The sequence below is a fragment of the Phocoena phocoena genome, chromosome 19, assembly GCF_963924675.1.
Source record: "Phocoena phocoena chromosome 19, mPhoPho1.1, whole genome shotgun sequence".
NCBI lineage: Eukaryota > Metazoa > Chordata > Mammalia > Artiodactyla > Phocoenidae > Phocoena > Phocoena phocoena.
The window spans coordinates 27,783,594-27,804,737 of record NC_089237.1 but is presented as its reverse complement, the minus strand read 5'-3'; the positions used below and the strand labels follow the sequence as shown (position 1 = coordinate 27,804,737).

The following is a 21,144-nucleotide window of genomic DNA, read 5'->3' as shown; positions in this document are numbered from 1 at the left end:
TTCCAATAAAATGCTTTCTCAATAAATTAAAGCAGGAATTCTATTTGAGAATAGAAAATCATTTAAAAATCAGAATTTTCAAAACATCCTTTGATGTTTAAAGCGGTATTTTGTTTTCAGTTGTTTATTTGTTTACGGTTATTATTGTTTTTAATGTCACAATACAAAGCCCGAAGCCAGAACAGTTCACATCGGGGTTTAACCACTGACTTTTTGTATTTACTTGTACAAGTTTGCATTTTTGAAAAAGGAATTATGAAAACAACCTCATGTGCTCCTTTTTTCTCCCCCGTTCTGCCTTTTGGAAGAAGAATACCTGCAGGTACGTTGGGGAAAGAAACTTTCAATCTCCACATTAACACACAGCACCTCTGTCTGTGTGTGAGGCTGATGTGGTGTAATCTCTGCTTACTAAAAATGTTTCTAACTTCAAAATGCCACCTTATCATGTATGCACTGTCCCAAAGTATGTTTTCCCAGACTTTCTATACTATAAACACACAGGGGGAAAATGGATGAAGTTGAGGATAAAAGAGAGAAAATAACAATGGGCTTTGTTGCTGTGCTGGAGGAACAGCCTGTCAGGTCAGCTTTGCAGAGGCATATTCCCAAACCAGTCATCATTAACGGACTCACTTCCACAGGAAAAAAAAAAAAAAAGACAGAGTCTGAAAACTCCGGACAAAAGAAATCCCTGCAGACAAAGTAAAAACAAATTAAAAGACCCATTATAAAACACAGATGCTACAAGGAAAATAAACTTTCCAAGATTTACTGGGCTTTGACAAACTTGAACATTTGTGGAAAAGACATCAGCAACAACTCCCAGGTAATGTGGCTGCAAAGCTAGACTCCTTTCTGTTTTATCTTTACCCTCCCTGCAGAAGCTGCCAGGTTGGTATTCTTAGCTTCTGAATGCATGATGTGAGAACATGTGAATGCGGCAAAGTGCCAGCCACAAGAAATCTCTAAAAGCCAGCAAGGTCCTGAGATTATTGCCCATTTCAGATTCTGCTAAATATTAAAGTTAAGACCAGTGTATCTGTGTGTACACCTTCATTTCTTCTTAAATGCAAACCAGAAGAGGAAAAATAAGACGTAAATGCAATTATAGGCCTCCTCCCTCCCCTTTAAAAAATTTCCCTATCTTACCATAGTGTGAAGTAAGATGAATGAGACCAGTTAAAATAACATTAAGCAATCAAGGGATCAGAGTTGTAGGTGAGAAAGTACCTTAAAACGGTATCACTTCAATGAAAAAGAGAAAACTTTTTGTTATAGGATTCTAGAGGCACAAGCTACAAATTACTGCTAATGAGGGTCTGAGGAAGATTGTAGGAACAGAGGTGTAAGAAAATAAGAACTACAATGGAATCAAGGGGACCAAATGGAGAGTGTGGAGGATAAAGAAGCATTGTCTTTTGTTGTCATTAGGGATGCAGGGATAAACATAAAAATGGCAAAGATTCATGTGGAAAAAAGCAAAATGACACTAGGCAGTGTTGATGGTGTCCTAAGGGAGAGCACAGCTTTTAGGAGGTCTGCATTATCTTCTCACTTTTTTTTTTTTTTTGTGGTACGCGGGCCTCTCACTGCTGTGGCCTCTCCCGCCACGGAGCACAGGCTCCGGACGTGCAGGCTCAGTGGCCATGGCTCACGGGCCCAGCTGCTCCACGGCATGCAGGATCCCCCAGACCAGGGCATGAACCCACGTCCCCTGCATCGGCAGGTGGACTCTCAGCGACTGCACCACCAGGCAAGCCCATCTTCCACTTTTTTTTTTTTTTTTTTGCGGTACGCGGGCCTCTCACCGCTGCGGCCTCTCCCGTTGCGGAGCACAGGCTCCGGACGCGCAGGCCCAGCGGCCATGGCTCACGGGCCCAGCCGCTCTGCAGCATGTGGGATCTTCCCGGACTGGGGCACGAACCCGCGTCCCCTGCATCAGCAGGCGGACTCTCAACCACTGCGCCACCAGGGAAGCCCCATCTTCCACTTTTTGACCCTTAACGTGGACACAGACTTCATTCCTTTAGGCACTCCATTTTTTCTGAAGGTTTACTAAAGAAACATATAGAAATGAGACTCCTACAATAGTTTCAAATTCTGTTCTCATCACCCTTCCACACACCTGTCCACAAGACCCACTCTTGTTCTAGGATATAAACCTCTCAGTCAGTGTCCTTGGTCTGCTAATATTTTGAACCCTTACATTTTGAAATTGGAGTAACAAGGCACACTAAGAGGCAATGTGGATGTGACTACCTGGCACCCCTGAGAAGATAAATATATAGGAAGAACCCTATTCCCAAATATCCCATTATTATCCTACTTCAACCAACTTCTTTACTCTAAGACCTCATGTAGATGGTCTACTGCCAACATCATGTCTTTCCAAAATAAAAATCGGGTAACAAGTTCATATGGGGCTTTTTTGGTGCTTTTTGCTTTCCACAGAAGACCAAAATGTTCGGTCTGCTTTTAGTATCCTGCTGTGGAATTGACAGGGATAAAAATCCAAAATATACCAATGAGTTTAACTAAGTTAACTCTGTAGTTGAACAGCTCCCGACTTCTTGACTCTGTCAAAAAGGGTACAATGGTAGCTTGTTTTGTAACAATCCCTGGAAATGTAGGCTCTGAAAACCTAAAAACACTGCTTAGCACTTGCTTGCCATCTAATTTAACATTAAAGCTTTCTCAGCCAAACACTCGATGATTATTTAATCAAAACCAAATAGAGTCCTTTTGGAATATATAAAAAGTATCCTGTGCAAACAGGAATTTCTTGAACGTGGGTTGTTTGGGGTTGACATTGGAGTCTCTGTTTCTCTTTTTCTTTCTTTCTCTCTTTTTTTCCCCTTTCCTAGATGAGAATGACAAGCTTCCCAGCTGCAGTTCCAGGACTTTCACCCTCCTTTTTGACCTTTTCTCAGGCGTATTCCAGTATAATCTGTAATCTACTCAAGTAGGAAGAGGAAACAGCAGCGCCCTGGTGAGAAACAGTGCCTTCTGACCCACATACCAAACTGGGCGGAAGCAATGCTTGTTCACAGAAGCCAAGGAGAGCAGAACACACACAATTAAAAGAAAATGAATAATACATCCCTATTTTTTTAAAGACTGTTAACAGAACAACCAAACAGTTTTGGTGACAAAGTGCAAGATAAGAAGCGTTTAAGGACAATTCTGACTAGGCACTGACTTGTTTCTCCCTATAAAATTTTTGGAGAGTAATAGGTGGTGAAGCAAAGATACTGTAAAGATACTGCAAAAACATATATGCATTTCAAGCAAAACACCTGTTGCTTTTTCAAGTAAACAGTTCACAACACAACAGACAGGTACTTTGGGGGAGGGATGGGAAGGTAGAAAGATAAGAAATATCCCCCACAAAATTAACCTGAAAACAAGAAACCAATTTTTTTTTTTTCTTTGCAAGATGGGGTTGAGGTTTTTAATGATACTGTCATTACTCTTCCCACTACATACAAAGTAGCTGCACGGAACTTTGCACTAGTACTAACTAAATGTCAGTAGAATTAAAACTTCACATTCTGGAGACTTGAAACTGCACTATTTTTCAAACATTAATCAATATATAAATTTATAGGGGCTCCCTGGTGGCACAGTGGTTAAGAATCCGCCTGCCAATGCAGGGGACACGGGTTCGAGCCCTGGTCCGGGAAGATCCCACATGCCACAGAGCAACTAAGCCCGTGCGCCACAACTACTGAGCCTGCACTCTAGAGCCCACAAGCCACAACTACTGAGCCTGCGTGCCACAACTACTGAAGCCCGCGTGCCTAGAGCCCGTGTTCTGCAACAAGAGAAGCCATAGCAATGAGAAGCCCACGAACCGCAACAAAGAGTAGCCCCCGCTCGCTGCAACTAGAGAAAGCCCGTGCGCAGCAACGAAGACCCAACGCAGCCATAAATTAATAAATTAATTAATTAAAAGTATATATATAAATTTATAAATATTCAAATACACAATGTGCTAGGTAGTTTCCTTTTCTAGTCTGAATACTTTTTTACCAGTTTATTATCTTAATGTGTTCACGACTGTTACACATAAATGTGTTTTTCTTTCCTTAATCCAAAACTAAATAAATTTAGAAAATTTACACATAAAAATAAAAAGTCAAAAGGAACTAACTAACTGTTGCTAAAACTATATGTAGAACAAGATCAGTCTACACTACTCCAAAAAGATACTAAAGCTGTCTGAGAACAAGGATCCTTGGGATGCAAAAATAACCCTAGAAAGGGAGATAAGTCAGAAACAACATTCAAAAAAATACAAATAAGAGGAAATAGGAAATATTTCCAAAAAGTTTCAGAGATAAAAAGTGTATGGGGACAAGCACTGAAATAAACTGCATGAAAATCTTCTGTCTGCATCTCCTCTCCACTATACTTTTGGCACAATTTGTTCACACAGCCAACCCAAATTTACAAGATGAAATTTTAAAATCTCCTCCCATAAGTGGGAAGTTCATTACCTTAGTTTATTATTCTTGCAGCATTCCAAGATTTGGGATGAAGACAATTTGTAAGAGCTGGTGCTCTTAATATTTAAGAAGTTTCAGCAATTTTTAATTCATTTTAAACATTAGGATTGTAGTTTACCACTCTTTCCACAATGAAAAATCAAGGAAGACAGTCAATGGACTATATTTAACAGTAGAGGGAACAATGCAAACTGTTTGTATAAAGAAGGAGAATAAATGAAAAAGATCTTGGGATTTTACTTTAAGAATCAAGTTATTAAAAAAAAAAAGAATCAAGTTATTCCTAAAGACGTAAGCAACCTCAAAATTCCCCACTCCTCTGAATCGAAGAGTAGAGTTTTGGGACTAAGTGCTCAGAAGTGAAGACATTTAATAACCCTAGTGCAAAATCCCCAGAATTAAAAATCCCATAATCTAGCAGCACTTAGACCAAATCTGTGATTAAATGAGTTCTCCCAAAGTATAAATAAATCCTCATTAAAATTCTTTTTTGAAAATATTCCACATCCATATCTCCCATGCTTATCTCGCAATGAATTCTGTATCATGTCAACAGATCAAACAGAAGCACTTCACTGTTCAAGGAAAAAAAAAAGGAAATTTATCTGCATCATTCAATAAACATAATGCTATTACTTAAACTGTTGAACCTATAAGATTTGGAAAAATGGGAGCTGGTACTGAAATAAAAAACACTGTAACAAGATTAAATACTGAATAAGTTGCAAGATTTAAGGTGTAATGTTTTTAGACTTGGAGGACTCAAAACAATTTAACATTTGCAGAACTGGTCTTTTTCCAGTACATTAAACACTGTATACTAAGGAAAAATTAAATATTAAAATCAAAGTATTTTCTGCTGAATAACAACGATCGTAGTAAAATGTAAGCAACTTTCATAATAATCAAAAAGATATAATTCAAAATAGCAAAGATGCTCCCCACAACCTCCTTCCCGCTCCCTTACCCCCACTCCACGGAAGCCTTCCTTCTTTTTACTTATGACTGTTAAGGATATTTTCTGGCTCTATTTCAGCATCATGACTCAGGTCATGAGAAGTGTCAAAGATGCATTTCCTTCAGATGGGAAAGAGCAACAGATTTTAACAACCATACAAAGATGGGAGTACTGTGCAAAAGAGCCAAATCAGCATTTTTGACAGCAGGGAAGATAAAACCTTTTATACTCACATATATTTTATTTCCAGCTTAAAAACATTTAAATATCATTCTATCGAAATATGCTCACATGTTCTGCTCGAGAAGAAAACAGGAAACCCATTCTCAATATAGCTGCCTAAATTATCAACAATTTGTGAGAGTATTGTTCACCGACAAAAAAAGAAAAAGAAAGAAATCAAAGTACACATAGGAACATTAATAAATAGTTCGAGTCCTTGTCTTCCAAACTTATTTTTCCAAAAGCAAAACCATGAATTTACCTGTATGCATAAAAACTCCTTTGACAGAAAGTCCTTGAGAATGAAAATCACAAAGAGGAGTGATACCATGACCATATCTGGGCACCTGAGAATGACGACTCTACTTCTTTCCCTGTAATTCTTCTGCCTTAGCAGAAACACTTATTCTTAATCAGCTGGATTATTGCCAGAAAACCATAATCATTTATCAGTACTGTTGCTTTTTATTTTCTTTCATCCATGATTTTATCAAAAGCGTACACATTTCAATCCATTCCGAATTGGACAGGAGTGAAATATTATTGAACATTTGTTAAGAATTCCCTACTCATGATGATTCTCAACACTGAAAAGGGAATGGCCTGTCTCTTCTGAAGCTGCCAACAACAACAATGCCCACACTAAATCCACTCTATCCATTTTGAAATAGTTTCACTCTTGTGCCTCATTCTAGCTTCAATATTCTCACCTGCAAAAACACATCATTCAATGTTAATACCTCTTTCAATGAACCTTAAATCCCTTTCCTTTTCTCATCCTCTTCCAAATTCTAAATGTCATTTTATGCTAAGAACCTATTATGCTAAGAACCATAACGGTTTCTATTTCTCAGTATGTGTAACGCTGGCACAGCAGCGACTTCACTCTCCGTACCCTTTTGTAGTTTACAAACTATAAGCCAGCAGTCATATTTTTACTTCCTGCTCAGATTTTTAAGTTCAAGACTGCTCATGGCTGCTACTCCCAAGTCTCATAATTTCTAAATCTGTTTATTTGGGTCACTCATGAAGGCACTGGTCATTGTGTATCCTAAGAAGCCCAATTCCTTCTCTCTTCTCCCCCTCCAATTTTTCTAAAACCAAATTTTGAAAAAATATTCCAACGGAATCTGACCAGAATTTTCTCACTTAATCGTCTTCCTCACTGGAAAAGTAAGGCTAACTTAACATGCAAACAGATAAGCCAAATCCTCTTGTAGTTAGTTATTCTAATCACCAGACTAAAACAATGTTGAAGGATCAACTCCCTGAAAACTAACTTGTAATTCTATTGCCAGAACGTTTCTAGAGAATTCCTTCGTGGGGAAACTGACCAGTCAAAGTGAAAAGATCTACAAATACCATTGATTGGGGGGTACGCTAATAAAACTGATAGACCAGTTGGACCTATAAACTGGTATGAGGTACTTGTGCTCAAAGAGCTTCCGATCAGTTCTTTAGTATGGATGTGAATAAATATGAAATAACAAAATAAATCAAATAATAATATTTTTTTAATAAAATAAAAAATAAGAATGATCAGCCAAGGATTCCGGCCAGTATTTTAGTTTAATCAGCCTGAGATTGGGCCTAGGCATCAGTACTTTTTTAATCTATCCAGGTAAATTATAATGTACAATCAGGGTTGAGAGTCCAAGATGAAAGATAATGATGACCACAAAAAAAAAAATGAAAAAGGAACTCAGAGGAAATAGAGATACTACCAGGAGCAAATAAGTGCATCAAAAATTATAACTATCTTTTAAAGAGATAAACAATTTTACATCTGTGAAATAAGAAAAGGATATGAAAATAAGAGAAACATTTATAGAAAAGGTTATTAAAGACATATTGCACAAATAAAAATCTAATAAGAAGGTTAGGAGATAAAGTTGGGGATATTCTCTTAAAGTAAAACAAAAAGACAAAGAGACAGGAAATAGAAAAGAAAGTTAGGGGTTCAGTGTAGGTGATCCATTATCCAACCAAAATGATTTCCAGAAAGGGGCAAAAAAAGAAAACAGCAAGAAATAAATTATGAAGAACTGAAAGAAGCAGACTCTGAGTGGGAGAAGTGGGTGCAGGAGAGTGCAATTTTTCTTTATAAAATTGTGGCATTATTTGACTTTTATAATAAATGTATGTATTGTTTTCATACAAAAATTATATTGAATAGGTAAACAAAAACAATAAAACTACAATGAATGTTAACAGAAAAGAGAAGCAGAGGTTAAGTATAAGGCCTAATGATGCCTCAGTAGTAGAGTGTAATCACTACTATTTTATGGGACTCTGGTCCCATAAAATACAGAGACAGGTCCTTGAATAGCAATGTACAGAGAAACAAAGAAAGGATCTTTTAGAACATACAGAAACCACTTACTCAGATGATTAACTAAAAGAGTTCCCTCCATTCATTCATAGGAGCTAGGTACCTGGACGGAGTACTAACGCTAGACAATAATTGATAGTAATATATTTCAAAAGTCCAATTCTCTAATAAGACTTTAAGGAATAAATCATAGAAAACATCATGAAAAGGAAGCTAGGTTATTATAAAATCTTAGACAACATCAACATCCATAGTACACCAGGTTCATGCCAGGGTTGCCATGATTACCATCACAGGAAAGTTTAGAAAAGATCGCCCTCTAGAGGCATGTCTCATTAACCATTTAAAAACAAAACAAGAAACCTGGAGTCTATGATGTGCCAGTGTTAAAAATACAGAGAAAACACAAAATATTTCAGGAACAGTAAAGAGGAAAACAAAGAATGACAGTTTAGCTCCAACTGCTAACTACCTGAGCCAGCACTTATTTTAAGGAATAAAAAAAAAGAGAAAAAAGTGTAGCATATTCCAAATAATAGACAAGAGATAAAGTATTCAAATAGACTTTAATCAGTTTTTATAGTATTAAATTTAACATAAAGTATAATTCAGAGACAATATAAGAGTGTTAGAAGATACTCCACAGGTAATTTTATTGTCCTCAAAAACTATGTTATCTGAAACTTCCTCTCAATTTTGCTGTGAACCTATAACTGCTCTATGAAACCATCTATTAAAAAATCATGCTATCTTTACTTTGTAGATGGTTTCTCCAATTAGGGATTCTGAAATAAAAGAACTTTTCAGGATGGTATTAATTATAAGCCCTCTCTTTTCAATCCACTTTCCCTAAAGAACTCATCTGTTCTGAGAAACAACAGGAAGTGACATGAAAATATTTTAAATATGCATGATTTTGGTGTATAGATGTAAAGACACAAATTCACTAGGAAAACTTTAATAGACTTCAAAACAATGGATTAAAAACTTCATCTGAACTACAAGAAAGTACATGCAACCAGTAAAAAACCCAGGTAGGTACTAAACTAAGATAGCCTAAAAAGATTTTTATCCATTTACATGTATATACTGTATATATATATATATATATATATACTCTGTGTCATATGAGGCATAAAATTTAAAGCAGAGCTACAGTGCACATGATTGATTTTTCTTGGCAAAAATTAAAACACACAAATGGAAACTTCAATCCACAAGTAAACAGTGATGTGGAAAGAGAAGTCAAAAAACATCACATTATTATTGATTGTCTTAAGTAGGTGAAACTATATAAGGCTGAAATGGGTGGTTGCTTTGTATTTACAGTTGTGATGTGGTCTGTATCAAGAAAACTACTGATCAACAAAAGTAATTACAAAAAACCAGCAAATGAAAGCTATAAACACAGTTTCTGAGTGGTAAAAAGAATGCCTCATACAGATGCTAGGAAGAAAAGTGATGCTACCAGTTACTTAGAAGCAGTTTATTAAAATAGTGAGGCTTCAAGCCCAAGAAATCAGAGGCCCCCTCTACAGGACCCAGAGTCTCATCCATTCCTTCCATTTAGAAGAAGTAGAATCTGGAATTCAGATGCCTAAAGCTGTGACTCAACGATGACTCCTCCCTTCAGGACCAATGAGTTAATGGGAAGGCAACACTTCCGAGAACTTTAGAAGTAAATCCAGAACCCCTCTGTTAACGCAATGGAAATAGGAAAAAAACAAATTCCTTAAAAGCCCTATCACATAGTGACTGTCATATTCTTGAACCTAAACTGGAAAACTAATTTGCAAAATAAAGAAATGCAAAGGCTAGAGAATGGGTAGGTTAATTTATCCAACTATATTTCCTAATGTATGGTATTACAATGAGTAAAAACAGATGAAAAAGAAAAAATAATACTACCTTCACTTTCAATTTTGCGTTGGGTGTACCTTCATTTCAGAAACAATGTCAGAAGTCAACTCATCAATATTGAGTCTAATAATGCTACAAAAGCCTATGTACAATAAGGTCACGATTATATTTCAGTCACTTATTATTTGGTGAATTCTTCATTTATTCTCTTTTCTGCATAAGAGCCACTATACAAAAATATGAATAATGAATCAGTCCTACATACCTCCTTAGTAATAAACAGTATCAATAATGAAATTAATCATAGCAGCTAATCTTTTCCTGAGTTATTTCATATGTGCCAGACACTATTCAAAATGCTTTGATCCTCACAGTAACTCTCTAAGGTAGGTAATTTTATTATCCCCATTTTACTGATAGAAAATTAAGGCACAGGTAGATTAAGTAATTTGTCTAAATTTACAGAGCCAGAAAGTCACAGAGGTTCTACCACAGGAAGTCAGACTCCAGGTCCTCCAACTGCCTCCCCAAGGAAGTTACAGTTAAAAATGGAGATCATCGAAAATAATAGGTAGAAGGCAGTAACCGATAAGTATGGATAAATAGCTTACAGAAGAAACAAATACCAAAGTTAGACACTTTATGTTAAGAGGGAGAAAAGCACACTGTGAGCTGAGCTGAGCTGAGCTGAGCTTCAAAGATTCATTCCACGTTTACCTGAAGAAATAAGCGGAAAACAATTCAGATGCAGGAACAAGGTGTTGATTGAAGCTGAAAAGCAGAAGCAAGTAATTAAATTTGCTTGGAGCATAAACAATAGTGGCAGAAATGGTTTCTTCATTCAGCAAAAATTTACTAACTGGTAAAGGGAATGCCTCATCTCCTAGAGGACTATTCGCCTGCAAACATGTTCACCTCCTATTTCTATGAGAAACAGAGGCAATCTCCTCTTTGCCCTCTAACTTTTCCCCATTTTCCTGTTCCTCTTTACATCAATGCTCATTGAAAGGCCTGTCAATACTGGCCTCCAATTTCTCTCTTCCCGTCCTTAATAAAATCCTCTCTTATCAGGCCCCTACCGCTTCAACAAAACTTGCTCTTATCAAAGCTACATGTCCTCTACATGACTAAATTTGATGGTATTCTATCTTCTTCTCAGTCCTTATCTTAATTGACCTATCAGCAGAATTTAACACATTAATCATTCCCTTTTCTCAGGAAAAAAAAAACAATGTCTTCATTTGGCTTATAGGATTTCTCATGTGTGGTTTTCCTTCTATGTCACAGGCTCAGTCCTGGGACATCTTCATCTTCTTTTCATACTCATTCACTTACTAGGTGATCTCATCCTGCTTTGGCTTTTTTTATCTATGCCTCCCCAACATTTATTCTCAGTCTATTCCTTCCCACTGAACTCCAGATTCATAAAACCAACTACCTACCTAACATCACTAGGAGGTCAAGACACATCTTAAACTAAACATGTCCAAAAGTCCTGATCTGTCTCTATCCCCAGAGCTGCTTTATGCTCGCAGTCCTCATTTCATGTGATGGCAGTCGCACCCTTCCAGCTGTTCGGGCCGAAAGCCTTACTGGTCACCCTGACTCCTCTCTTTTCTCTCCTGGATTTCTGCAATGCTCTCCTAACTGGTCTCACTAGACTTCTACTCTTGGCAGACTGCAGACGGTGCGTTCTCAATACAGATCACCATTCTGCTCCTGTCAAACCACAATCTGACCCCATCACCCAAAACCCTCCACAGCTTTTCCACTTTACTCTGAGTAAAAGTCAAAGGCTGACATGATCTGGCCACATTCCCTCTCCGACCTCATCTTCTACTCTGCACCTTGCACACTGTTCCTTGGCCACATGGGCCTCCTTGCCTCTCCATGAACACTCCAGACACATTCCCAGCTCAGGGATTTTACACTGACTGTTTCTTCTGCCTGGAACACGTTCCGCAGACATCTGCATGACTTTCTCCCACACTTCCATCAGATCTTTATTCAAATGTCATCAACTCAGTAAGGCCTGCCAGGAGCATCCTAATTTCAAACTGCAATCTTCTCTAAGCATGCCCTATTCCCCTTCCTTTACTTTACTCCATAGCATATAAAACTACCTGTTTATCCATCCATTTCCCATCCATCCATCCACCTATCATCTATTCTATGCATCATACATATCCCTCCACTGGAAAGTCAGCTCCATGGGAACAGGGATGTTTTCCTCTTTTATTCACTGCTGTATCCTAGAGCTCAGGAACAGTGTCTGGACATAGTAACACTAATTAATAGTTCTTGAATAAAATGAAAGAATCTTACGGATGTTAAAATGAAAAGCAATGTTACCATGAATGAAAATCTCTTCATTCTGACAAGTAATAAATTGTTTTTATTAGAACTTCTAAGTTCTAATAACTTTGAAAACTTTGGTTTGAAGCCTTAGAATCTACATTTTACCAAATACTATATGAGGTGCCAAGATACAAATATAAACAAGAAAAAGACCCTCTCTTCATGGAGGTAAATCTACTGGGAGACACAGGCATGTCAATGAACATATTAACATATGTTAATATGAACAACTAACATTAAAATATAATAAAATCACATTCATAGTGCCAATACCAAGACTGATACAGAACATACAACATAAAGAGGTGTTTAAAAGAGGCTGAAGAGGGACTTCCCTGGTAGCACAATTAAGAATCCACCTGCCAATGCAGGGGACACAGGTTCGATCCCTGGTCTGGAAAGACCCCACATGCTGCAGAGCAACTGAGCCCACATGCCACAACTACTGAGCCCGCGCTCTAGAGCCCACGAGCCACAACTACTGAGCTCGCACACCATAACTACTGAAGCCCACGCACCTAGAGCCCATGCTCTGCAACAAGAGAAGCCACCGCAATGAGAAGCCTGCGCACCGCAACGAAGAGTAGCCTCTGCTCACCGCAACTAGAGAAAGCCCACGTGCAGCAACGAAGACCCAACGTGGCCAAAAATAAATAAATAAAAAACAAACAAAAAAAAGAGGCTGAAGAGATGAAGTGATACTTTTAGCTAGATCATAATGAAGTAGGGTTTCAGCAGGCATCCAAGGGAATAAAAATTATTTTGAGAAGAGTATGCAAACTTAAAAGGTGTCAAGAAATGAATACATGTGGCATTTTCAGGGAAGGGTAAAGAAATGTAGGTGTGGTGGAACAAGAAGCTGAGAGTGAGATGGAACCTTCTCTAACATCCTAAAAGCATAGTGAGACACTGAAAGACTGAAAGCAGAAAAGCGGAATATTATCCTACTTACGGTTAACAAAGAAAATGCTTGCGATAGTTAAAAGAAAAAAAGAAGGCTGGAGGCTGCAGAAACAGATGAGGTAAGAAATGATGATAAGAGGTTCTTAATCACTTTTGTCATGGACTACTTGGACAACCTGGAAAAGCCTGTGGACTCTTTCTCAGAATAATACTTTAAATGCATGGGATACAATACACAGAATTACAAAGAAAACCGTATTATTATACTGAAGTATAGCTATCAGTTTATTTTAAAAATTAAGTTCTGCTATAGTAATATATGTAATATTAAAATCAGTAATATTATTACATTTTATATATATATATATAATTTCCAAGCAATGGTGAGCATAAACAATATTTCAAAATACATCTCGACAAAACACTTCAAGATTTCTTTGTATATAATGTGATACAAAAACATCTGTGTTTTTATTGGTGACAATGTCACAAGTACTGCTGCTATAACTGTCATGTGTTGTCTATATTCATAATGAAAGAAAACATTTACTTTTGGGTAGAGGACAGTAATCCTAACGATGAAATATTTTCCTATCCATGTTCACGGATCTTAAGAACCCCTTAAGACTAAGGTCCAGGCAACAAGACCAGAAATGAAAGAGATATTTAGAGAAAGTATATTTCAAATAAATAAACATCCTCTGTTAAGTAAAAATGGCAAATAGATAAAATAATCCTAACCTAAACTGGATTGCATCCAGAAAGTAAAAAGGAAATATCCTTATATCAACTGTTATTTAACAGTTTCCTTTACTTTGCTAAAAAGAGCACAGACAAACAACAGCAACAACCGCCAAACCATGATTCATTTTCAAGATGAATCCCTCCCTGTTCAAACATTTACATTGTTTTTGACTAGCATCAGATTGTTTATCCACACAAACTGTAAATACATCATTTTTAGAACTAACCAACAACAATGCCCATTTTGTTTTGACATGTAAGGTACAAAAAGAACATAAAGAAAAATGACCATCACTCTAATGTCTGCACTTTAAAAATGAAAAAACTACAGAAAAAGGGGGTGAAATTCCAACATAATAAAAATTTAGCATGTGTTATCAGGAGGAAAACGTCTCCTGAAATTCCTTGCTTTCAAAAGGGAATTTAAGAACTGCAGTACTGCTAAACTGTCTATAATCTCCTCTCTGAGATGCCTTCTCTTAGCTTTATGGAAAAATATGAAGAAAGCTGTGAAAACAATAATGCTGAGAGAAAATAATATATTTTGACAATATTACTCTTCAACTGTTTGATCTTTTACAAATGACAAATCCTTAACTGACTGGCACTTTGCACCCTTCAGCAAAAATATATTGAAAGGTATTCATTCAGTCATTCAACATCCGTTTTGTTCCCTTAGACAAGGGCAGAGATGACCTTAATTTCTGTGCACAGTATGCCCAAAGCCTAGCACAGAACCTGGTATGTGGTATGCTTATTAGAGAAGGAAGAAGAGGAAGAAAAAAGGAACTCAAAAGAATGCTCTCTGAAGGTGTATAAAGACTATAAATTCTTCCAAATTTTTCTAATACAGCTGGTTCTCTGGCCAACCTAGCTGCCCAATGTGCACACTAAATCTCGCTCCATAAACTGTATGGTGAAATTCAAGTTAAGAAAAATATTTAACACAAAAAGCAAGGCCCTCAAAGAACCTATACTACCATTTAGTTATATGACAAAATAGTCACACCTAAGAAGGTAAGTAATTATTTCTGAAGTAAAATTTCTTGCAAATGGCTGAAAACATGAATATCTCATAGCTTTCTAAACTTTTTTTAAATTTTAAATACTTTTTTATGATTTTTATTTTAAAAAATATTTATTTATTTATTATTTCTTTTGTCTGCACCGGGTCTTAGTTGCTGCACATGGCATCTATGTTACGGCCATGGTATCTTTGTCGCGGCATGCAGACTCTTAGTTGCGTCATGCAAACTCTTAGTTACAGCGTGCATGCGGGATCTAGTTCCCCAATCAGGGATCGAACCCAGGCCCCCTGCAATGGCAGCGTGGAGTCTTACCCGCTGGACCACCAGGGAAGTCCCAATACTTTTTTAAATGACAGTTTTCACCCAGGACTTATTTCAACCTCAAAGATCATGGATCACTAGTTAAATATACATGAATAATAACTGTTCTTATAAAAATAATAGGGCCAGGGACTTCCCTGGTGGCGCAGTGGTTAAGAATCCGCCTACCGGGCTTCCCTGGTGGCGCAGTGGTTGAGAGTCTGCCTGCCGATGCAGGGGACACGGGTTCGTGCCCCGGTCCGGGAAGATCCCACGTGCCGCGGAGTGGCTAGGTCCGTGAGCCGTGGCCGCTGGGCCTGCACGTCCGGAGCCTGTGCTCCACAACGGGAGAGGCCACAACGGGAGAGGCCACAACAGTGAGAAGCCTGCGTACTGCAAAAAAAAAAAAAAGAAAGAAAAACAAGAATCCACCTACCAATGCAGGGGACACGGGTTTGATCCCTGGTCTTGGAAGATCCCACATGCCACAGAGCAACTAAGCCCATGCACCACAACTACTAAGCCTGCACTCTAGAGCCCGCGAGCCACAACTACTGAGCCCGTGTACCACAACTACTGAAGCCTGTACACCTAGAACCCATGCTCCGCAACACGAGAAGCCACCACAATGAGAAGCCTGTGCACTGCAACAAGGAGTAGCCTCCGCTCGCCGTAACTAGAGAAAGCCCACAAGCAGCAACGAAGATCCAACGCAGCCAAAAACAAATAATTAATTAATTTAAAAAAATACTTCTAAATAAATAATAGGGCCAGGGACTTCCCTGGTGGTCCAACAGTTAAGAATCTGTCTTCCAATGCAGGGGATGCGGGTTTGATCCCTGGTCGGGGAACTAAGATCCCACATGCTGGGGGGCAACTAAGCCCATGTGACACAACTAGAGAGCCCGTGTGCCACAACTAGACAGGCTGTGTGCCGCAACTAGAAAGCCTGCACACAGCAACTACAGAGCCAACGTGCTCTGGAGCCTGTGCACCACAATGAAAGATCCTGCATGCTGCAACTAAGAGTCAATGCAGCCAAACACAAATAAAAATAAATATTAAAAAAATTATAATAGGGCTAAAGCACAAAATATCATCTAAGCAGAAAACTAAGGTCCCAAACTGTTTTGAGTTGCAGAATTTCTCCCCAGGATTCTATTTACCAATATATTTTTTCAGTCTATCTTAAAACTTCCTCCAGAAAAAATACATATGTTGAATTGATTAGGTATTACAAAAGGATGTGTGTTCAAGCAGAAGCATTTTAGCTTCTTTAACTTCTTAGGGATATAGCCAGAAGAACTGCAAAGATGTACTCAAACAAGTACTTGTACACACATGTTCATAACAGCACTATCCACAAAATCAAAAGGTGGAAACAACTCAAATATCCATCAGTGGATGAACGGATAAAAAACTGTGGTACATACATATAATGGAATATTATTCAACCATAAAAAGTAATGAAGTACTGACACATACTACAATGTGGCTATACTTTTAAAACATTATGCTATGCAAAAGAAGCCAGAAACAAAAGGTCACATATTTTATGACTGCAGTTATATGAAATACCCATAACAGGTATAGATGGAGATGGAAAGCAGACTGGTGGTTGCTAGGGGCTTGGGGACAGAGGGGTGGGGAGGAACTGCTTAAAGAATATGCAGTTTGGGGGATTTCCCTGGCGGTCCAGCAGTTAAGACTCCGCCCTTCCAATGCAGAGGACACGGACTAGATCCCTGGTTGGGGAACTAAGAGCCCACAGGCCATGCTGTGCAGCCCCAAAAAAAAAAAAGAATATGCAGTTTTCATCTGGGGTGAAGACAATATATTTGGAACTAGACAGAAGCGGTAGTTGCATAATATTGTGATGTAATAAATCCCACTGAATTGTTAACATCTAAATGGTTAATTTTATGTCATATGAATGTCAAATCAATTGAATAAGGGTTGCTTTCTGTAGGAACCATAATCTCGCTCTATAAAATTCCCTATACTTAAAAATCTAAATTGGTCATCTGTCAAGGAGAAACTGCAATGCTCCAAAAGACAAAGTGTCATCTAATGTCAACGAATATCTTCTCTCATTCTGGTGGGCACAACCATTCTGATATTATCAAGGCCAAGATTCACATACGTTGTTATCCAGCACTTCAATTCAAAAATAAAACAAAGTGAGAGAGTGGCATGGACATATATACACTACCAAATATAAAACCAATAGCTAGTGGGAAGCAGCCGCGTAGCACAGGGAGATCAGCTCGGGGCTTTGTGACCACCTAGAGGGGTGGGATAGGGAGGGTAGGAGGGAGACGCAAGAAGGAGGAGATATGGGGATATATGTAGATGTATAGCTGATTCACTTTGTTATACAGCAGAAACTAACACACCACTGTAAAGCAATTATACTCCAATAAAGATGTTAAAAAACAAAAACAAAAAAAGACAAAAATAAGCACACATCTGCACTAAGAAACAAGGACAGAACTTTTCATCTCTTCATTATAAATAATAGCTCCACATCAGAAACCATCCAAATATACATCAACAGTAGGAGAAAGGATAAATAAGTAAAAATATATTTGTACAATGGAATATGTAAGAGCAATGGAAATAAATGAATTAAACCTACATAAAAATACATGAATTAATCTCATAAACATGTTAAAGAAGTTGAATATATGAATATCTACACACTCTGTTTTTTTAAAAAAGTGAACAGTTCACTTTTTTAAAAAGTAAGGAAGTGATTACCCTAAAAGTCAGAATCACAGCTTGCTTTTATGGAAAAGGGGCACAAAAGAGTTGTAGTAATGTAGTAATGTTTCCTTTATTGGTTGGAGTGATGGTTACACAACTATTTGCTCTAGATAAAATACTGACTAATACGTGGGTTTTTTAGAAATCCCCCAAAGATGTATTGGGTTGGCCAAAAAGTTCGTTCGGGTTTTTCCATAACATCTTGCGAAAACCCAAATAAACTTCTGGGCCAACCCAATATTTTAAAATAAAATGCAAATGCTGCTCTAAAATACATACGACTCAAGATTATTCCTCTCCAACAATAAATATTTCTTAATGAACTACAGCACTGATTCTGGTTAAAGCCAGAGTTTTCTGGAAAAGATCTATAGATATGAGATCCGATCTCCAAATTTATGAAAATAGTCTTGAACATCATATTCCATATGACATCATATGACATCAAGTAATTCTTATATACTGAAAAAGTTAGGGAGTTAGCTGAGCGTGGCAAGTGAGCTGAAGAGATCTGGTTCTTCCCCTGGGGCCAAGGAGAGTGGTGTGGCCTCTGCTAGGGTGGGGGAAGGGGGCAGTCATTGGGGGAAGAAGGAGAGAACTTATCAAAAAATAGAAGGCAGAATTCCCAGCACAATGGGAATGTTGAAGCCTGGGGACTGCTGTTTCCATATTTGCTCACTCACGCACTCCTCCATCCATCCATCCATCCATCCATCCGTTCATTCATTCAACAGATCTCCATTTACTCTGTGCCTGGAAGGCACTGTAATAAGTTCTGTTCATACAGAATGGGCATTTAATAGAACTAATAGCCTGGTGGCAGAGACATATTTAAAACATAATCACACAAATAAATATTTAATTTAAAGTTGAAAAAAAAAGTTAGGGAGTTAATGTAGCATGGTAATGGTCACCATTACTATATTAACTTCAATTTATTAAATGATTTAATAAATTAAGAATGTTCCCGGGCTTCCCTGGTGACGCAGTGGTTAATGACAATGCACGAGACATGGGTTCGATCCCTGGTCCGGGAAGATTCCACATGCCGCGGAGCAACTATGCCCGTGCACCAGAACTACTGAGCCTGTGATCTAGAGCCCGTGAGCCACAGCTATTGAGCCCGCACAACACAACTACTGAAGCTCGCGCACCTAGAGCCTGTGCTCTGCAACAAGAGAGGCCACCACGATGAGAAGCCTGTGCACCACAACGAAGAGAAGCCCCCACTCGCCGCAACTAGAGAAAGCCCAGGCACAGCAACGAAGACCCAACGCAGCCAAAAGTAAATAAACAAAATAAATAAATTAAAAAAAAAAAGAAGGTCCCCAAATGAGCCCAAGATCTTATCTTCATATGAATGAATTAGAAAAATGGGTTAATTTTATTCCAGATCTCAAAAATGAAAGATAAAGGGAAGAAGAACTGTTGGGAATAGTGGAGAGAGAGAAAACTGGGTTTACCGTGCAGAGGAGATCCAGAAGGGCTGCTGGATAGACCTGGAACAGGGCTACAGCGACCTCCTTGCTTAGACGTCAGTTCCTGTTCAATCTCTTCCAGCCCAGCACTCTTCTGGAAACGGCTCATACGATTTACCACTCGTGGTGACATATGTGTTCGAACACAAGGCTGGCCACCATAAGGGTTGATTGGGAAAACGTGGGAAGTCCCCCGGAGTGTACTGACCACAACCCAGCGACAGTCATGGCTGAAGCATATGTCTTGTACCTAGAAATGAAACAAGGAAAAACAAAAAAAAGATTGAAACTATTTGGATTTACCTAAGAATATCACAAACATATTTCTAAATATGAACAGAAATGCCTGCCTGGGGACTTCCCTGGTGGCACAGTGGTTAAGAATCTGCCAAAAAAAGACCCAAAGCAGCCAAAACTAACTAACTGAATAATAATAATAAATAATATAATTAATTAATTAATGATTTTAAAAAAGGAAATGCCTGCCTGGTTACCAAATTTACCTAACACCAGATTATATTTTCAAAATGTTTCTTCTAAAGATTAGATTCATGGTGAATACTGATCAAAACGCCACATAAGGGATTTGATAAGATTTACAAGAGGGAATTCTGTCCCTTGCTGTATACAGTGCCAAGTCAGAAAATAGGACCTAGGTGGTTTCACCCTATAGAGCTACATTTAAAAAAAAAAAAAAGATATATGGATAATGTTCATTTATTTAAAGAAATTTACCTTCCAAAAAATCATAGAAGAGTAAAAATTAAAACATACATTATACAAAGCAGGTGAAGTTATTAATCCAATCATTCACTCAACGAATACTCACTGGATACCCTGCTAATAAACACTAGGAACAAAGAGGTGGATAAGAAATCATCCTTGGGCTCACAGCCTACCAGGAAGAAAAGACATAAGAAATTTGCAAAAATATAACATAAAAATGAAATAACTATTTTACATTTGAGGCACAGTGGTAACAAAAAGGAAGGAAAATATGAAATCTGCTTCTGAGAGGTGAAAAGGAGATGTTCAAGAAGGTAGAAGGTTAGGAGTGGCACCAAAAACACATGATCTGAATAGCTCTGGGTTCTGGAACTGAGTTTTGAAGTAGGATATATTTATAAAGAAAGGAGCGATGGACATTCTAATTTAGATATATGCAGATATTCTACTTTTGATATAGATGCATAGACATAAGATGGAAATGATGAGCAAGTAGTTCAGTATGTCAGAAACAACATGAGAGTGAGCAAAAGCCAGCACAAGAGGTGTCTGGATTTTATTTAAGAAATAAAATAAGGAGTCAAGATTTCAATTCTGGAAGGATGATTGTGGGAGTGAATGCAGGGGAATGGATTTGCAGTGGAGATGAGGGTAACTGAAGGAAAGTTAAGTAGAAGTTTCTTCAACAGACACAGATATAGGACCCTAAAGAGAGGTGGGAAGAGAAAATGTCTCAAAACACCCAAATGACAATCCAAGTGTCCATCAACAGATGAATGGAGAAAAAAGATGTGGCATGTATATATATACAACAGAATATTTCAGCCATGAGAAAAATGGATATCCTCCTAACTGTGACAGCATGGATGGACCTTGAACACATAATGCTAAACGTGGTAAGTCAGACAGAGAAATAACTTTACAATATCACTTATATGTGAAATCTAAGAAAAGCAAA

The 21,144-nt window shown here is 37.9% G+C and overlaps 1 protein-coding gene across 1 annotated transcript in view; it reads right to left on the bottom strand.

Moving 5' to 3' along the window:
- Nucleotides 1–21,144, bottom strand: part of BCAS3 (BCAS3 microtubule associated cell migration factor) — a 578,557-nt gene that overhangs the window by 347,957 nt on the left and 209,456 nt on the right. Inside the window, exons 15-16 of the mRNA XM_065897745.1 lie at nucleotides 19,446–19,710; nucleotides 10,601–10,654 (exon numbers count right to left, since the gene is read on the bottom strand). Of these exons, the coding sequence (XP_065753817.1) occupies nucleotides 10,601–10,654; nucleotides 19,446–19,710 (319 nt within the window). The remainder of the gene's footprint in view (nucleotides 1–10,600; nucleotides 10,655–19,445; nucleotides 19,711–21,144) is intronic.